This window comes from Hippocampus comes, mitochondrion, assembly GCF_001891065.2.
Source record: "Hippocampus comes mitochondrion, complete genome".
In the NCBI taxonomy this organism is placed as follows: domain Eukaryota; kingdom Metazoa; phylum Chordata; class Actinopteri; order Syngnathiformes; family Syngnathidae; genus Hippocampus; species Hippocampus comes.
In genome coordinates this window covers 1-16,525 of record NC_020336.1, presented here as the reverse complement: position 1 = coordinate 16,525, position 16,525 = coordinate 1, and the positions used below count along the sequence as shown (strand labels likewise).

Here is a 16,525-nt window from a genome sequence, read left to right as displayed (position 1 = left end):
CTTCTATTATTTTATCTTGGCTAATTGTAATAAATGGGTGTTGATACATAATATTTTTTAAAAATTGGTAACATATAAATACTAAATATACACATCAGTTTGTACGAATTAAAGGTTAATGTGTAATGTCGGGGTTTTGTTGTTTTAATGAGTTTTGTAAGATTGTTAGTTACCTTAGGGCTTTAAGGGGGTTGGGGGGTTTTTTTATTAAAAACAGAAGAAGGGGCGACTTATAAGGGATATAGTATCTATTATGCTCTAGAAAGAGATTAATGTGGTTCTTGAGTAATGTATTTCTAACATTACATTATTATTATTTATATAAGGAACGAATGTTCCACCTTCTATCATAGGGCCGTGTGCACTCTGAAATGTTCACGAAAGGAGAAAAAAAAAAGATACCAGCTGCCCCTGTGGAGAGAACGCTCGGCTTGGGGGGTAACGAGTCGAAGGTTTAACACCATTAGTCAATGTAAGCGTCGATGAAAGTGTGCGGATTAATAAATGTATGGACCTGAAATAGGAGGAGATGCCAGGAATAATTCACCTTTTAGGTAGCAACCCTACAATAAGGGCTCCTGACCATCAAGAACCGTTATCCTTAAGAAATAGACTGGTTGGTGGGCTCTTACTGCATAGAATGGTTTATTTAATGGTATTTGGAGTCCTGGTATATCATTACTTATGAGGTTTGTGTTAGGTATATAAATCTCTCAGTACTTAAGATGTTAGTGTACTTCTAATTTTAGTGGTTTATGTCTACCTTAGTTTTATGTAATTATTTTATGGTTAACATAAATTAATGGTGTTAATACATAAAATGTTCTAGAAAATTAATATTATGCACTATATATATATATATAAATATTTCATATATGTACCAGAAAATATTTTAATTTTAGAATACCAGCTTTGGGAGCCGGCGGTGGGAGTTCGATTCTCCTTTTTCTGAGCAGTGGGGAGGGTTTTAACCTCCGGCCTCCGGTTTACAAAACCGGCGCTCTAATACTGAGCTACAAATGCAATTTCATTTAAGAACTTTATTTTCTGCTCAACCTGATAAAGGTAAAGCTGCTAAAAAGATAAGGAAGTAGATAACAGACGCTAGTTGGCCGATTAGAATGTAGGGGGGTTCTACAGGCATTCCCCCAATCCATGTTAAGATGATTATATCTGCAACTAATGCTCAGAATATAAGTTGGCCAAAGGGTCGGAAGGTGAGTCCTCGTTGTTTGGATGTATGAAGAATTGGAACTAGTATTAATACTAAAATTGAGAATAATAAGGCTAGTACACCTCCTAGTTTGTTTGGAATTGATCGAAGGATAGCATAGGCGAATAGGAAATATCATTCGGGTTTAATATGAGGCGGAGTTACTAGTGGGTTGGCTGGTGTGAAATTGTCAGGATCCCCTAAGATGTTTGGGGTAAATAAGGCAATCGATGTAAGGGCAATAAGGAGGGCGGCAAATCCTAGTAAGTCTTTATATGAGAAATAAGGGTGGAAGGAGATTTTATCTGCATCGGAGTTAATACCTGCAGGGTTATTTGAGCCTGTTTCATGGAGGAATAGTAAGTGAACTATTGATGCGGCTGCTACAATAAATGGGAGTAAAAAGTGGAATGCGAAAAATCGGGTTAAGGTAGCATTATCTACGGAAAACCCTCCTCATACTCATTGGACTAAATCATTGCCGATATATGGTACGGCAGATATTAGGTTGGTAATAACTGTGGCTCCTCAGAAGGATATTTGTCCTCAAGGTAACACATATCCTACGAATGCAGTGGCTATTACAAGAAGTAATAGTACAACTCCAACGTTTCAAGTTTCTTTATATAAGTATGATCCGTAATAAAGCCCTCGTGCGATGTGTAAATAAATACAAATGAAAAAGAATGATGCTCCATTAGCATGTATATTGCGAATTAATCAACCGTAGTTAACGTCTCGGCAGATATGTGTTACTGAAGAAAATGCGGTTGCAATATCTGAGGTGTAATGCATTGCTAAAAATAATCCTGTGAGGATTTGAGCGCCCAAGCATAGTCCTAATAAGGACCCAAAATTTCATCATACAGAAATATTTGATGGTGCAGGTAGGTCTACAAGGGCATCGTTGGCAATTTTGAGAATGGGGTGAGTTTTTCGAAGGTTGGCCATTTGAGTTTTTATAGTTGAATTACAACGGTGGTTTTTCAAGCCATTAGTCCTGGTTAGAATCCTGGTAAAAATTATGACTTATTTGATGTTTTTGTTATTAATAGGGTTAATTTTTGGTTTAATTGCGGTGGCTTCTAACCCATCGCCATATTTTGCCGCTTTAGGTTTAGTGGTTGTAGCTGGTATGGGTTGTGGTGTTATGGTAAGTTTTGGGGGGCCTTTTTTATCATTAGTATTATTTTTGATTTATTTAGGAGGAATATTAGTTGTTTTTGCATATTCTGCCGCTCTAGCTGCCGAACCATATCCTGAGAGTTGGGGTAATTGATCTGTTGCAGTTTATGGGGCTTTATATTTAATAGGAGTGATTTTAGTTTTATTTTACTTTTATGGGGGGTGGTATGAGAGTTCTTGAGTACCAGTGGATGAGTTGTCAGGTTTGTCTATATTTCGAGGAGATATATCTGGAGTAGCTTTAATATATTCTTCAGGAGGATGAGTGTTGGTGATTAGTGCTTGGGTTCTTTTGTTAACTTTATTTGTTGTGTTAGAGTTAACACGGGGTCTTTCCCGTGGTACTCTTCGAGTGGTTTAAATTAATAATGCTATGGCAAGGGTAAAGGTTAGGATAAATAATATCAGGTAGGCTTTGATTATACCTTTTTGGGCGTTACTTGTAGTCGTAATTAGGGGTAGATTTATAGTTGATGTAGCTTTAGGACCAATTTTTTCTAGTCACGTTATATCAATAGTTTGTGAGGCAATGTTTTGTCCTAATTGAAGTGTTAGTTTAGTGGGTAAACGGTGGGTAATTAATGGGTAGAATCCTAATATGCTGGAGCATAAGTGAGGGGTTTGTTTGGGGTAAATGTTTAGTTGTTTTGATGTATTACGGGCTATTTCTAGGGCTGTAATTAATCCGATTACTGTTACAATTAGAGCGGCTATTTTAGCATAGGAAGGTATAGTTATAACTGGGTTTTTTATAGGTGTTATATTTGATGTGATAATTAAACCTGCGATAATACTTCCTCAAGCTAATCGTTTAATTGGATTAATAACTGGTTTACTGTTTTCGTTAATTGGTGATAAGGGGTTAAATCGTGGGTAACCTATAGTTACAAAGTAAACAATTCGTAGGCTGTAGATTGCTGTGAATGAGGTGGCAATAAGAGTTAGTAGAAGGGCTCAGGCGTTTAAATAAGAGGTGTTTATTGATTCAATAATAGCATCTTTAGAGAAGAATCCTGCTAGAAAAGGGGTTCCTGTTAGTGCTAGGCTGCCTAGAGTTAGTGAGGATGAGGTGAAAGGGGTTAGAAAGTGTATTCCGCCTATTTTTCGAATGTCTTGTTCGTCGTTTAAACTATGAATTAATGAACCTGAGCATAAGAATAATATTGCTTTAAAGAAAGCGTGGGTACAAATATGAAGAAATGCTAGTTGGGGTTGATTAAGCCCAATTGTAACTATTATTAAACCAAGTTGACTAGATGTAGAAAATGCTACAATTTTCTTAATGTCGTTTTGTGTTAGAGCACAAATAGCTGTAAATAAAGTGGTTAATGCTCCGAGGCAGAGGCATGTTGTTAGGATGAAAGGGTTATTTTCCATTAAGGGGCTTATTCGAATTAGTAAAAAAATTCCCGCAACAACTATTGTGCTTGAGTGTAGTAGGGCAGAAACCGGAGTGGGACCCTCTATAGCTGAGGGTAGTCATGGGTGTAGTCCGAATTGAGCTGATTTTCCTGTTGCTGCTAAGATTAACCCGAGTAGTGGTAGGGTAAGGTCTTTATTTTCAGCTAGTGTAAATATTTGGTTTATCTCCCAAGAATTTAGGTTTATAGCAATTCAGGCTATAAATAAAATTAGTCCGATGTCTCCAACTCGGTTGTATACAACCGCTTGGATAGCAGCTACGTTAGCATCGGCTCGTCCATACCATCATCCGATTAGAAGAAATGATATGATGCCAACTCCTTCTCATCCGATAAATAATTGAAATATGTTATTAGAGGTTACCAAAATTAATATAGCAATTAAAAATAGTAGGAGGTATTTAAAAAATCGGTTTATAACAGGGTCAGAGTGTATATATCAGGATGCAAATTCTAGAATGGATCATGTGACGTATAAGGCTACGGGGGTAAAAATTACTGAATATAGGTCAAATTTAAAACTGATGCTAATATCGAAGGTTGATGTGTTTATTCAAGATCAGGTAGTAATAATGGTTTCTAAACCTTCATTAATAAATAAGATAAGGGGTAAGAGGCTAATTATGAATGATATTTTAACTGAATTTTTTACTCAAATGATAGATCAGTTATGTGAGTGGGGTTTGGTTGTTATTGTTGAAATTAGAGGTGTAGTTAAAAAAGCAAAAATAATTAAAAGACTTGAGGATATTATTAAAGAGGTGGACTGCATAACTACTGCTTGGATTTGCACCAAGGGTTTTTGGTTCCTAAGACCAATGGATCAACTAATATCCTTCAGAAGTTTCGAGTGAGCTCTGGGGTTAAACCAAAGGGGCAAAAATTAGCAGTTTATGTTGTCTTCGGACCTCTCTCGGTGGATAAGAGGACTTTAACCTTTATTTTTAGAATCACAATCTAATGTTCTTTTTGAACTATATCTACAGAAGATTCAACCTCATAATAGCTCAGGTTTAAAAATCAGTAATGTGAGTGGGATGAGGTGGAGTGTTATGATTAAATGCTCTCGGGAGTGTGATGGTTCTATATGGAGTAGGTGATTTGTTAAGGGACCTCGTTGGGTTGTTAGGAATAAATATAGTGAGTATGCTGCAGTAATTAGTGTTCCAAGGCCTGTAAGGGTTAAAGTTCAGGGTGATCAGTTAAATAAAGATGAGATGATTATTAATTCTCCTATTAAATTAGGTAGAGGGGGTAAAGCTATGTTTGCTAAGCTAGCAGTAAATCATCATATGGCTATTAGGGGTAAGACTATTTGTAGGCCTCGTGCTAAAACTATCGTTCGGCTATGGGTTCGTTCATAGTTTGTGTTTGCTAAGCAAAATAGTGCTGATGAGGTTAATCCATGTGCAATTATTAATACTAGTGCTCCAGTGAAACCTCAGGGGGTTTGAATAAGGATACCTGTTGTAACTAGTCCTATATGACTAACTGAGGAGTAGGCAATCAGGGATTTTAAATCATTTTGTCGTAAACAGATTAAGCCTGTTATAATAATTCCCCACAGGGCTAGGATTATAAAAGGGTAGCTTAGCTGTTTAGATAAGGGTTCTAAAATATTTATTAAGCGTATTATACCATACCCTCCTAGTTTTAATAACACTGCGGCAAGGATTATGGATCCTGCAATTGGTGCTTCGACGTGAGCTTTGGGTAGTCAAAGATGTACACCATAAAGAGGTATTTTTACAAGGAAAGCCATAAGGCAACCTATTCATCATAATTTATCTCCTAGTATGATTAGGTTTAAAGGGTTGGAGTGCTGTAGGGTTAATATAGATAAGGAGCCTGTTTTGTTTTGAAGTATTAGTAGCGCAACAAGTAAGGGGAGGGATCCAGCTAGGGTATAAAATAGGAAGTAAGTCCCTGCATTTAATCGCTCTGTTTGATTACCTCAACGGGTGATAATTAATAAAGTTGGAATTAATGTGGCTTCAAATATAATATAAAATATGATCAGTTCTGTAGCACTAAATGCTAAGATGAGAAATAATTGTAAAGATGTAAGAAGTGAGATATATATTCGTTGTCGGTTAATAGGGTCATTAGTTGTATGGTTTTGGCTGGCAAGGATTATTAATGGGAGAAGTCAACATGTAAGGATTAATAAGGGGGTTGATAGTGGATCGGTTGCTATTAACCCATTTAGATTTGATCAAGCGGTTTCAGATGGTCAAGTTAATCAGGTTAGAGTAAATAAAGCAATAACAAGACTATGTGTTAATGTAGAAGGTCATAATCATTTTTTAGGGGTAAATCAGATTGTGGGGATTAATATAACAGTTGGGATAAGGATTTTTAACATTGTAAGATATTTAAGGCTTGAAGGCGATCAGTCCCGTGTGTTCGAGAGGTTGCTACTAACAGGGCTAACCCAGCACTTGCTTCACATGCTGAAAAAGCAAGTATTAGTATAGGGGTGGGGGAGAAGCTAATCGAATTTAATTGAAGTGTTCATAAGGATAAAGCAACATATAATGATAATATCATTCCTTCTAAACATAAAAGGGCTGAGAGTAAATGATTTCGGTGAAAAGTTAATCCTATAAGTCCTAAAATAAATGTTGTTGAGAAAGCAAAGTGCACAGGTGTCATAAAACGATCGTGGATTTTAACCACGTGCTTTTGAGCCGAAATCAAATGTTTTAATTATACTAATCGTTTATTCAGCTCATTCTAATCCTCCTTGGATTCATTCATAAATGAGGCCTAATGTTAGCAAAACAACGACTGAAGACGCTCATATAAATGTGCTGGTGGGATATATTAATTGTATTCCTCACGGGAGTGGGAGAAGTAATGCAATTTCTAAGTCAAATAAAAGGAATAGAATTGCTACTAAAAAAAATCGTAGTGAAAATGGAAGGCGGGCTGATCCTAATGGGTCAAAACCGCATTCGTAAGGTGATAGTTTTTCCACATCCGGGTTTATTTGGGGTAATCAGAATGATACTAAAGCTAGTAAGATAGAAAGGGTGGTTGTAATTAGTAGAATTGTGATTAACAAGTTCATTATCTTTTCTTGGGTTTTAACCAAGACCAGGTGATTGGAAGTCACTTATACTTCTTAGTACTAAAAAGATAAGATCCTCATCAATAAATTGAGACATAAAGGAATAGTCATACAACATCGACAAAATGTCAGTATCATGCGGCGGCTTCAAATCCAAAGTGATGTTCTGATGTAAAATGGTATTGAATTTGTCGAATTAGGCAAACTGCTAGGAATGTTGATCCAATGATAACATGTAATCCATGGAATCCTGTTGCTACAAAAAAGGTTGATCCGTAAACACCATCAGCAATAGTGAAGGGGGCTTCATAATATTCCATTGCTTGAAGGAATGTGAAATAAAACCCTAGAAGAATAGTTAAGGTAAGTGAGTGGATAGCTTGTTTTCGCTCCCCTTCTATAATACTATGATGAGCTCAGGTTACTGTAACACCAGAGGCGAGTAGGACTGCTGTGTTAAGAAGGGGTACTTCGAAAGGATCAAGTGTAATTACTCCAGAGGGGGGTCAGCAACCTCCTAATTCTGGGGTTGGAGCTAGGCTAGAGTGGTAAAAAGCTCAGAAGAATCCTAGGAAGAAGAAAACTTCTGAGGTGATGAACAGGATTATACCATAACGTAACCCCTTTTGAACTGGTGGGGTGTGATGTCCTTGGAATGTTCCTTCTCGGATAATATCCCGTCATCATTGAATTATTGTTAAAAGCAGTAAAATTAATCCAATTGTTATCAAAACAGTCGAATTAGAGTGGAATCAAATAGCTAACCCTGAAGTTATTAAAAGGGCTGCGATTGCACCTGTTAGGGGTCAGGGGCTCGGATCTACTATGTGGTACGCATGTGCTTGATGGGCCATTAAACATTTTCTTGTAGATAAAGGCTTAATAATAGTACGAAAACATAGGCTTGGATTATAGCAACGGCTACTTCCAATAATGTTAGTAAGAATAATAAAACTGTTGTTAATAATGCAATTGTGGGTATTAACGGCATTAGCACGAATGCTGCTGTTGCAATAAGTTGGATAAGTAAGTGTCCTGCAGTTAAATTTGCTGTCAGTCGGACACCTAGGGCAATAGGTCGAATAAATAAGCTAATTGTTTCAATAATAATAAGTACAGGGATTAGTGGCACAGGTGTGCCTTCTGGTAGTAGATGGCCTAGAGAGTGTGTTGGTTGATTTCGTATCCCAATAATAACAGTTGCTAGTCATAAAGGTACAGCTAGTCCTATGTTTAGTGATAGCTGGGTTGTAGGGGTGAAGGTGTAGGGAAGTAATCCTAATATGTTTAGGGAGATTAGGAAAATTATTAAAGATGCAAAAATTAATGCTCATTTATGACCTGCTGTATTTAGAGGGAGGAGAAGTTGTTTTGTAAATAAGTTGATAAATCAGTTTTGTAGTGTGAGTATGCGATTATTGATTCAACGAGAGGAGGGGGTAGGAAATATGATTCAAGGAAGTATAATAGCTAAAGCTATTAATGGGATTCCTAAAAATATGGGACTAGAGAATTGGTCGAAGAAGCTTAGTGTCATTGTCAGTTTCAAGGGGTTGTTTCTAATGTTTTAGTGCTTAGAACATTTGGTTCATTGGGGTATTTATGTGCTATTACTTTAGGCGGGATAATAGTAATAAAGATTAATCATGTAAATAGTAGAATTATTAATCAAGGTGAGGGATTTAATTGAGGCATGTCGCTAAGGGTGGTTGGGAGTCACCAATTTTTAGCTTAAAAGGCTAACGCTGAGGTCCTATTTAGCTTCTTAACGAGGCGTCTTCAAGTATAAGTGATGATCAGTTTTCAAATTGTTCTAAGGGTACTGCTTCTACTACAATAGGTATAAAGCTGTGGTTAGCACCACAGATTTCTGAACATTGTCCATAAAACACTCCTGGTCGTGATGTGATAAAAGCTGTTTGGTTTAATCGTCCTGGCACCGCATCTATTTTAACTCCTAGGGAAGGTACTGCTCATGAGTGAAGTACGTCTTCTGCAGATACTAATACTCGAATTGGTGATTCAACTGGGATTACTATACGATGATCTGCTTCTAATAATCGGAATTGGCCTGGTACTAGGTCTTGGGTTGGGATTATGTATGAGTCAAAGGCTAGGTCTTCATAATCAGTGTACTCATAACTTCAGTATCATTGATGTCCAACTGCTTTGATTGTGAGGTGAGGGTCGTTTACTTCATCTATCAGGTATAAAATTCGTAAAGATGGGAGTGCGATTAGGATCAGAATAATTGCGGGAAGAATAGTCCAGATGATTTCAATTTCTTGTGAGTCTAATAAGAATTTGTTTGTTAGTTTTGTAGTGACTATAGCTACAATAATATAAAGCACTAAAGTGCTAATCAGGAATACAATTATTAATGCATGATCGTGGAAGTGAAGTAGTTCTTCTATTACAGGTGATGCTGCGTCTTGAAAACCTAGTTGTGAGGGATAAGCCATTATTAAAGATATGTAGGGGTTTAACCAACAACTCTGCCTTGACAAAGCAGTATAATATTTTACTAATATCTTAATTAGTTGTATAAAGAAAGTGACAGAACGGTTTTGTGGGTGGCTTGAAACCATTTAATGGGGGTTCAATTCCCTCCTTTCTCGTTTAGTTATTTGTTTGTACTTGAACAAAAGCAGGTTCTTCAAATGTGTGGTAGGGTGGGGGACATCCATGTAACCATTCAATGTTTGTTGAAGCTAATTCGACTATAAGGACTTCTCGTTTAGCAGCAAATGCTTCTCAAATAATAAATAAAAATATAATTACGGCGATTAGGGATACAAGAGACCCAATAGAGGAAATAGTATTTCATAGTGAATATGCATCTGGATAATCAGAGTATCGTCGGGGTATACCGGCTAACCCTAAAAAATGTTGAGGAAAAAATGTTAGGTTAACACCTGCAAACATTACGCCAAAGTGAATTTTGGTTCAAGAGCTGTGTAGTGTGTAGCCTGTAAATAGGGGGAACCAGTGCACAAATCCTGCTATAATTGCAAATACAGCACCTATTGATAATACATAATGGAAATGGGCAACTACGTAATAAGTATCATGTAAAACAATATCTAATGAGGAGTTTGCTAACACAATACCTGTTAACCCTCCAACAGTGAATAAAAAAATAAAGCCTAAAGCTCATAATAGAGGAGTTTCTCATTTAATAGAGCCTCCGTGTAATGTGGCAAGTCAGCTAAATACTTTTACACCTGTGGGGATGGCAATAATTATTGTTGCTGAGGTAAAATATGCTCGGGTGTCTACATCCATTCCTACAGTAAATATATGGTGAGCTCAGACGATAAATCCTAGAAGTCCGATTGCTATTATTGCTCAAACCATACCTATATAACCAAAAGGTTCTTTTTTACCAGAATAATAAGCTACAATATGCGAGATTATACCAAAACCTGGGAGGATGAGAATATATACTTCAGGATGTCCAAAGAATCAGAATAAGTGTTGATAGAGAATAGGATCTCCTCCTCCAGAAGGGTCAAAGAATGTTGTGTTTAAATTCCGATCTGTTAAAAGTATAGTAATACCAGCTGCTAATACAGGCAGGGATAGTAAGAGTAGAACTGCAGTTACTAAGACTGCTCATACAAACAGTGGTGTTTGATATTGTGAAATTGATGGGGGTTTTATATTAATAATAGTGGTAATAAAGTTAATAGCTCCGAGGATTGACGAAACACCTGCTAGATGGAGGGAGAAAATTGTTAAGTCTACTGAAGCTCCAGCATGTGCTAGGTTGCCTGCTAATGGGGGGTAAACAGTTCAACCTGTTCCTGCACCGGCTTCTACTCCTGATGAGGCAAGGAGAAGGAGGAAAGAAGGTGGTAATAATCAAAAACTCATATTGTTTATCCGAGGGAAGGCTATATCAGGCGCTCCAATTATTAAAGGAACTAATCAATTACCAAAACCTCCGATCATAATTGGTATTACTATAAAAAAAATTATTACGAAAGCATGGGCAGTTACGATAACATTATAGATTTGATCATCCCCTAGTAAAGCTCCTGGCTGACTTAGTTCTGCTCGAATTAATAGGCTGAGTGCAGTGCCGACTATTCCGGCTCAAGCACCAAATACTAAGTATAGGGTGCCGATGTCTTTGTGATTAGTTGAGAAAAATCATCGTGTGATTGTCACAGGTAGGATGGCTGAGTAAGCGGTGGATTGTAATCCCACATACAGAGGTTTGAGCCCTCTTCATACCAAGCCCCGAGGTGTATTACATATAAGATTGCAAATCTTAAGTGGCCAATTAATTTTTGCCGGGGCTTTCCCCCGCCTTTTCGCCTATTCAAGGCGGGGGAAAGTAGATGGATGCTCGCTGGTTAGAGTGTCTAGCTGTTAACTAGGAAATTGTAGGATCGAGGCCTTCCCATCTAGTAAGGCTTTAGCTTAATTAAAGTGTCTGTTTTGCATGCAGTAGATGTGGGTTAGTCACCTGCAAGTCTTATCAAGGGTTAGGGGATTTTCACTCCTACTTAAGGCTTTGAAGGCCTTTGGTCTGTATTAACCTAAACTCTTAGTTAATAATAGTCATAATACCAGGTAGAAGGGGAAGTAATATTAGTGATAGTATTGTTGAGATAGATAAGTGAATGGTGGGTTGTTTGGTATTAAATCGTCATTGATTAGTAATGGGGGTGGTGTTGGGTGATAGGGTTAGTGTTATAGCATAAGAGAGTCGTAGGTAGAAGTAAAGGCTAAGTAGAGCAGATAAAGCTGTGATTGTTGCAATTATATTTAGGTCTTGTTTTGTCAGTTCTGATAAGATTATTCATTTTGGGCCAAAGCCTGTAAGTGGTGGTAAACCCCCTAGTGATAAGAGGATTAATGGGCTTAGTGCGGTAATAGTAGGTGATTTTGATCAGGATATCGCGAGTGAATTGATGGAGGTTGTTTTGTTTATTTTAAATAAGCAGAAGATAGATAATGTTATAAAGATATAAATTATAAGGGTGATAAGTGTTAGAGATGGTGAGAATTGTAAGACAAGAATTATCCAACCAATGTGGGCAATTGATGAGTAGGCTAGGATTTTTCGTAACTGTGTCTGATTTAAACCTCCTCAACCTCCAATCATGGTTGATATGATTGCTATCGTGATTATTACTGAGTTATTTAGGTTTATTTGTATTAATAGGGAGAATGGAGCTAGTTTTTGTCAGGTGGATATAATTAATCCGGTTGTAAGATCTAGGCCTTGAAGGACTTCTGGTAATCATGTATGGAGAGGTGCTAAGCCAATTTTTAAGGCTAGGCCTAGTATTATAATGGTTGAGGATATTGGGTGAGATAATTCATTAATGTCTCATTGTCCGGTAATTCATGCGTTAGTAGAACTGGCAAATAGGATTATTGCTGCAGCTGTGGCTTGAGTAAGGAAGTATTTTGTGGAAGCTTCTACAGACCGTGGGTGATGATGTTGTGCTATTAAAGGAATGATTGCGAGTGTATTAATTTCTAGGCCTATTCATGCTAGTAATCAATGTGAGCTTATAAATGTGATTGTAGTACCTAATCCTAAGCCTAGTAAAAAAATTGATATAATATAAGGGTTCATTAGTAAAGGGAGGGTTCTAACCTACATTTTTGGGGTATGGGCCCAAGAGCTTTATTTAGCTGACTTTACTTTAGGAAGTGGTGTAGTAGGAAGCACCAAGAGTTTTGATCTCTTAAGTGGGGTTCGAGTCCTCTCTTTCTAAGGAATTAGGGGGATTTTAACCCCCGTAATACACTCTATCAAAGTGGTCCTTTAGTATTCAGGCATAATTCCTTTATATATGTGGTGGGAGTCCGGCTAATGCTAGAGGTGTTGATAAATGTCAAATAATTAAAGCTAGGGTTAAAGGTAGGAAATTTTTTCAAATAAGGTGTATTAGTTGATCATATCGAAATCGTGGGTAGGAGGCTCGAACTCATAAAAATAATACTGATAACATGGTTGCTTTTAGTATGAGGTTTGCTGTTATTAGTTCTGGTATTGAGGGGATATGATATGTCCCTAGAAAAAGGATAGTTGATAGGGTATTTATAAGTAAGATATTGGCGTATTCTGCAAGGAAGAATAGTGCGAAAGGTCCTCCTGCATATTCAACATTAAAACCCGAAACAAGTTCTGATTCTCCTTCTGTTAGATCAAATGGTGCTCGGTTTGTTTCAGCTAGTGTGGAGATATATCATATTGCTGCTAAAGGTCATGCTGGGATGATTAATCATAGGCTTTCTTGTGTGACACCAAATGATTGTAGTGTAAAATTACCAGTGAAGATAATTAGTGCTAGTAGGATTAATCCTAAGCTTACCTCATATGAAATGGTTTGTGCTACGGCTCGTAATGCTCCGATTAATGCATATTTTGAATTGGATGCTCATCCTGATCCTAGGATTGAGTAAACTGCTAGACTTGATAATGCTAAGATAAAGAGTATTCCCAAATTAACATTAATTACAGGATAGGGTATTGGTAGTGGGGCTCATAATATAAGGGCAAGTGTGAGTGCTAATATAGGGGTAGCTAAAAATAAGATTGGTGAAGATGTAGATGGTTTTACTGGTTCTTTAATAAATAGTTTTACTCCATCTGCGATTGGTTGTAGTAAGCCAAAAGGTCCTACGATATTGGGTCCTTTTCGGTGTTGTATATAGCCTAGTACTTTTCGTTCTAGAAGGGTTAAGAAAGCAACTGCTAGTAAGACGGGGATGATGTATAATAATGGGTTAATAATTTGTGTTATAATTGTGGTAATCATAGTTAAGAAGAGGATTTGAACCTCTATTCAAAGGGCTTAGGTCTTTTGCAATAACCGGACTCTGCCATCTTAACATGTAGTTATATTCTAGGTTGTTTTGTGTTGTTTAACCTTTAATATTTTTTCAAGGGTTAAAAAAGGGGCTTGTTTTAAAACATGGGCCCATCCTTCTTGGTCCTTTCGTACTGAAGAAGGGCACATTATAGATAGAAACTGACCTGGATTGCTCCGGTCTGAACTCAGATCACGTAGGACTTTAATCGTTGAACAAACGAACCCTTAATAGCGGCTACACCATTAGGATGTCCTGATCCAACATCGAGGTCGTAAACCCTCTTGTCGATAGGGACTCTTAAAGAGGATTGCGCTGTTATCCCTGGGGTAACTAGGTTCGTTGATCGGTCAGTGCCGGATCTGTTGGTCAAATATTTTGGTACTTAGAAATGACTTTCTTGGGTGTAAGGTTTTCATCTCAATCCTCACGGAGGTTTTGTTTTACTCCGCGGTCGCCCCAACTAAAGATATTAAGATGAGGTTATAGATTTATCATCTTTTACAAGGTTTAATTATTAATAAACTCGTCTATTCATCTAAAGCTCCACAGGGTCTTCTCGTCTTATGAGTTAATTCCCGCTTCTGCACGGGAAGATCAATTTCATTAACTGGAGTAAGGAGACAGTTTAGCCCTCGTTATGCCATTCATACAGGTCTTTATTTAAAAGACAAGTGATTGCGCTACCTTTGCACGGTCAAAATACCGCGGCCGTTAAACTTGCGGTCACAGGGCAGGCGGGACCTCTTATTCTCATATTATGCAAGAGGCGGTGTTTTTGGTAAACAGGCGAGGCTAATATTTTATGTTTGCCGAGTTCCTTCTTACTCTTTTAGTTTATCCTGGTTAGCAATCCAGTGTGGGGTGGATGATTTTTATTGTTGTTTTTTCTAGTTATTTGTTTTTACAACACTTCCCTCATTATAGGGATCATTAATTTTCGGTGTTAGTTCGATCCGAAGCACACTTTTGCTAAGGGAGAGAATCTTTTACTTCTCTTATTACTCATATTAACATTATCGCTTTCATGTATTATGAAAAGGCCTGATTTATTTATGGGTTTAAAAATATTTATCTGAATTAAAAGTATTATTAGTGCTTGAGCTTTAACGCTTTCTGTTTTGATGGCTGCTTTCAGGCCCACTAAGGCATGTAAGTACTTTGTTGTTTATGATTTTTAACCTCATAATCAAGGTTGTGTCCTATGTCAAAAGAGCTGTACCCCTTTTGACTAACTCTATATTATCATTAACTAAATCTATGCTGTTTATACTTTAATTGATTTTGGGGGTAAAATAGGCTGAACTTTTATTCATTTCTCAGGCAACCAGCTATAACTAAGCTCGTTTGGTTTATCACCTCTACTCAGAGCTCACCCCAACCTTTTGCCACAGGTACGGGTTTGTCCATTTGTTCTGACTGTCTCGGAGTAGCTCGCTTAGTTTCGGGGTAACAAACTGAAGATCTCTTTGCTTGAATTATCTTGTTAAACCATGATGCAAAAGGTACAAGATTTAATCTTTGCTATTATTAACTTAAATATTTGTTTAATTTCTTTTTCAGCTTTCCCTTGCGGTACTGATTTTATAGCTTCATTATTCCTTTTCAGTCTCCCTTACTTGGGTTATAAAATGTTTTAATGTAGTTTTTTGGGGTATTAGGGGTTATTTTTAATTTTTATTTGAATTTAGTGTTTGAGCTAGCATTTGAGTATCAGGGCAGTTCTATTTGCAAGAACAACTTCTCGGTGTAAGTGAGATGCTTTAACTACTTTAGCTATGCTCTGGTATTCCAAGCACACCTTCCGGTACACTTACCATGTTACGACTTGCCTCCCCTTGTATTTTATTTTGGTTTTAATTAATTGTAAATTTGTTGTTGGGGAGAGTGACGGGCGGTGTGTGCGCGCTTTAGAGCCGATTTCAGATGAACACTCTATTTTCTTCTTACTGCTAAATCCTCCTTTAGGTTTATGTTTCAATATACCATCCGTATTCATTAGTAAATGAGTGTAGCCCATTTCTTTCCCTATTATAAACTACACCTCGACCTGACGTTTTGGGTTATAACTAGTTTTGCTCACTATTGTTCTTTCACAAGGTAAGCTGACGACGGCGGTATATAAATTGATTAAGCAAAATAGGGTGAGGTTTAACGGGGGTTATCAGTTATAGAACAGGCTCCTCTAGGTGGGTGTAAAGCACCGCCAAGTCCTTTGGGTTTTAAGCTAGTGCTCGTAGTACCCGGGCGAGTATGTTGTAATTACTATACTTTAGTTTAAGGCTATGCATAGTGGGGTATCTAATCCCAGTTTGTTTCATAGCTTTCGTGGGTTCAGTTTTGTAAAGTCACTTTCGTAAATGAATTTCATGTCTTCGGATGCGTATAACAGCTTGGAAGATATTTAACTTTAGTTTTTTAATACTTAACCACTCTTTACGCCGACTTCTATTATCTTGAGCCTCTCGTATAACCGCGGTGGCTGGCACGAGTTTTACCGGCTCTAAAAACCTTAACTAAGTCAAGTTTACACTTATGGCTTAATATTTATCACTGCTGAAGTTCCCTTGGGGGTGTGGCTAAGCAAGGTGTTATGGGCAATTTTATGTGCCTGATACCAGCTCCTTGATCTCATAAGAGGGTTAAGGGCATTCTCACGGGGGTGCGGATGCTTGCATGTGTAAGTTTGGTTGTAAATAATAGTAAAGCTAGGACCAAGCCTTTGTGCTTTCGGAACTTTCTAGGGTTCATAATAACATCTTCAGTGTTATGCTTTAAGATTTAAGCTACGATGGC

At 37.4% G+C, this 16,525-nt stretch overlaps 13 protein-coding genes and 24 non-coding genes across 37 annotated transcripts, besides 1 other annotated feature; 9 read left to right on the top strand and 28 right to left on the bottom strand. All coding sequences in view use genetic code 2, as the record gives it.

Moving 5' to 3' along the window:
- Positions 1-881: a D loop.
- Positions 882-952, top strand: H860_mgt22. The gene has a single exon. It is a non-coding gene; the product is annotated as a tRNA-Pro (tRNA).
- H860_mgt21 lies at positions 952-1,023 on the bottom strand. Its single transcript has one exon. It is a non-coding gene; the product is annotated as a tRNA-Thr (tRNA).
- CYTB (cytochrome b) lies at positions 1,024-2,164 on the bottom strand. Its single transcript has one exon. A coding segment is annotated over exon 1 (1,141 nt).
- Positions 2,165-2,168: 4 nt separating this feature from the next.
- On the top strand, positions 2,169-2,237 carry H860_mgt20. Its single transcript has one exon. It is a non-coding gene; the product is annotated as a tRNA-Glu (tRNA).
- On the top strand, positions 2,238-2,759 carry ND6 (NADH dehydrogenase subunit 6). Its single transcript has one exon. The coding sequence runs from the start codon at positions 2,238-2,240 to the stop codon at positions 2,757-2,759; it is 522 nt and encodes a 173-aa protein (YP_007475065.1).
- On the bottom strand, positions 2,756-4,591 carry ND5 (NADH dehydrogenase subunit 5). The gene has a single exon. It carries the CDS (start codon positions 4,589-4,591, stop codon positions 2,756-2,758), a length of 1,836 nt encoding a protein of 611 aa, YP_007475064.1.
- H860_mgt19 lies at positions 4,592-4,664 on the bottom strand. The gene has a single exon. It is a non-coding gene; the product is annotated as a tRNA-Leu (tRNA).
- A 2-nt stretch (positions 4,665-4,666) lies between these two features.
- On the bottom strand, positions 4,667-4,734 carry H860_mgt18. The gene has a single exon. It is a non-coding gene; the product is annotated as a tRNA-Ser (tRNA).
- On the bottom strand, positions 4,735-4,803 carry H860_mgt17. The gene has a single exon. It is a non-coding gene; the product is annotated as a tRNA-His (tRNA).
- On the bottom strand, positions 4,804-6,184 carry ND4 (NADH dehydrogenase subunit 4). The gene has a single exon. A coding segment is annotated over exon 1 (1,381 nt).
- On the bottom strand, positions 6,178-6,474 carry ND4L (NADH dehydrogenase subunit 4L). Its single transcript has one exon. It carries the CDS (start codon positions 6,472-6,474, stop codon positions 6,178-6,180), a length of 297 nt encoding a protein of 98 aa, YP_007475062.1.
- H860_mgt16 lies at positions 6,475-6,543 on the bottom strand. The gene has a single exon. It is a non-coding gene; the product is annotated as a tRNA-Arg (tRNA).
- On the bottom strand, positions 6,544-6,892 carry ND3 (NADH dehydrogenase subunit 3). Its single transcript has one exon. A coding segment is annotated over exon 1 (349 nt).
- Positions 6,893-6,962, bottom strand: H860_mgt15. The gene has a single exon. It is a non-coding gene; the product is annotated as a tRNA-Gly (tRNA).
- COX3 (cytochrome c oxidase subunit III) lies at positions 6,963-7,746 on the bottom strand. The gene has a single exon. A coding segment is annotated over exon 1 (784 nt).
- Positions 7,746-8,429, bottom strand: ATP6 (ATP synthase F0 subunit 6). Its single transcript has one exon. The coding sequence runs from the start codon at positions 8,427-8,429 to the stop codon at positions 7,746-7,748; it is 684 nt and encodes a 227-aa protein (YP_007475059.1).
- Positions 8,420-8,587, bottom strand: ATP8 (ATP synthase F0 subunit 8). Its single transcript has one exon. It carries the CDS (start codon positions 8,585-8,587, stop codon positions 8,420-8,422), a length of 168 nt encoding a protein of 55 aa, YP_007475058.1.
- Position 8,588: 1 nt separating this feature from the next.
- On the bottom strand, positions 8,589-8,663 carry H860_mgt14. Its single transcript has one exon. It is a non-coding gene; the product is annotated as a tRNA-Lys (tRNA).
- On the bottom strand, positions 8,664-9,354 carry COX2 (cytochrome c oxidase subunit II). Its single transcript has one exon. A coding segment is annotated over exon 1 (691 nt).
- A 4-nt stretch (positions 9,355-9,358) lies between these two features.
- On the bottom strand, positions 9,359-9,426 carry H860_mgt13. The gene has a single exon. It is a non-coding gene; the product is annotated as a tRNA-Asp (tRNA).
- Positions 9,427-9,439: 13 nt separating this feature from the next.
- H860_mgt12 lies at positions 9,440-9,510 on the top strand. The gene has a single exon. It is a non-coding gene; the product is annotated as a tRNA-Ser (tRNA).
- Position 9,511: 1 nt separating this feature from the next.
- On the bottom strand, positions 9,512-11,065 carry COX1 (cytochrome c oxidase subunit I). Its single transcript has one exon. It carries the CDS (start codon positions 11,063-11,065, stop codon positions 9,512-9,514), a length of 1,554 nt encoding a protein of 517 aa, YP_007475056.1.
- A 1-nt stretch (position 11,066) lies between these two features.
- H860_mgt11 lies at positions 11,067-11,133 on the top strand. The gene has a single exon. It is a non-coding gene; the product is annotated as a tRNA-Tyr (tRNA).
- Positions 11,134-11,199, top strand: H860_mgt10. Its single transcript has one exon. It is a non-coding gene; the product is annotated as a tRNA-Cys (tRNA).
- Positions 11,200-11,235: 36 nt separating this feature from the next.
- On the top strand, positions 11,236-11,308 carry H860_mgt09. The gene has a single exon. It is a non-coding gene; the product is annotated as a tRNA-Asn (tRNA).
- Positions 11,309-11,377, top strand: H860_mgt08. Its single transcript has one exon. It is a non-coding gene; the product is annotated as a tRNA-Ala (tRNA).
- Position 11,378: 1 nt separating this feature from the next.
- On the bottom strand, positions 11,379-11,448 carry H860_mgt07. The gene has a single exon. It is a non-coding gene; the product is annotated as a tRNA-Trp (tRNA).
- Positions 11,449-12,488, bottom strand: ND2 (NADH dehydrogenase subunit 2). The gene has a single exon. A coding segment is annotated over exon 1 (1,040 nt).
- Positions 12,489-12,558, bottom strand: H860_mgt06. Its single transcript has one exon. It is a non-coding gene; the product is annotated as a tRNA-Met (tRNA).
- A 1-nt stretch (position 12,559) lies between these two features.
- Positions 12,560-12,630, top strand: H860_mgt05. The gene has a single exon. It is a non-coding gene; the product is annotated as a tRNA-Gln (tRNA).
- H860_mgt04 lies at positions 12,630-12,701 on the bottom strand. The gene has a single exon. It is a non-coding gene; the product is annotated as a tRNA-Ile (tRNA).
- Position 12,702: 1 nt separating this feature from the next.
- Positions 12,703-13,677, bottom strand: ND1 (NADH dehydrogenase subunit 1). The gene has a single exon. It carries the CDS (start codon positions 13,675-13,677, stop codon positions 12,703-12,705), a length of 975 nt encoding a protein of 324 aa, YP_007475054.1.
- On the bottom strand, positions 13,678-13,751 carry H860_mgt03. The gene has a single exon. It is a non-coding gene; the product is annotated as a tRNA-Leu (tRNA).
- Positions 13,752-15,442, bottom strand: H860_mgr01. The gene has a single exon. It is a non-coding gene; the product is annotated as a l-rRNA (ribosomal RNA).
- H860_mgt02 lies at positions 15,443-15,515 on the bottom strand. Its single transcript has one exon. It is a non-coding gene; the product is annotated as a tRNA-Val (tRNA).
- On the bottom strand, positions 15,516-16,454 carry H860_mgr02. The gene has a single exon. It is a non-coding gene; the product is annotated as a s-rRNA (ribosomal RNA).
- On the bottom strand, positions 16,455-16,525 carry H860_mgt01. The gene has a single exon. It is a non-coding gene; the product is annotated as a tRNA-Phe (tRNA).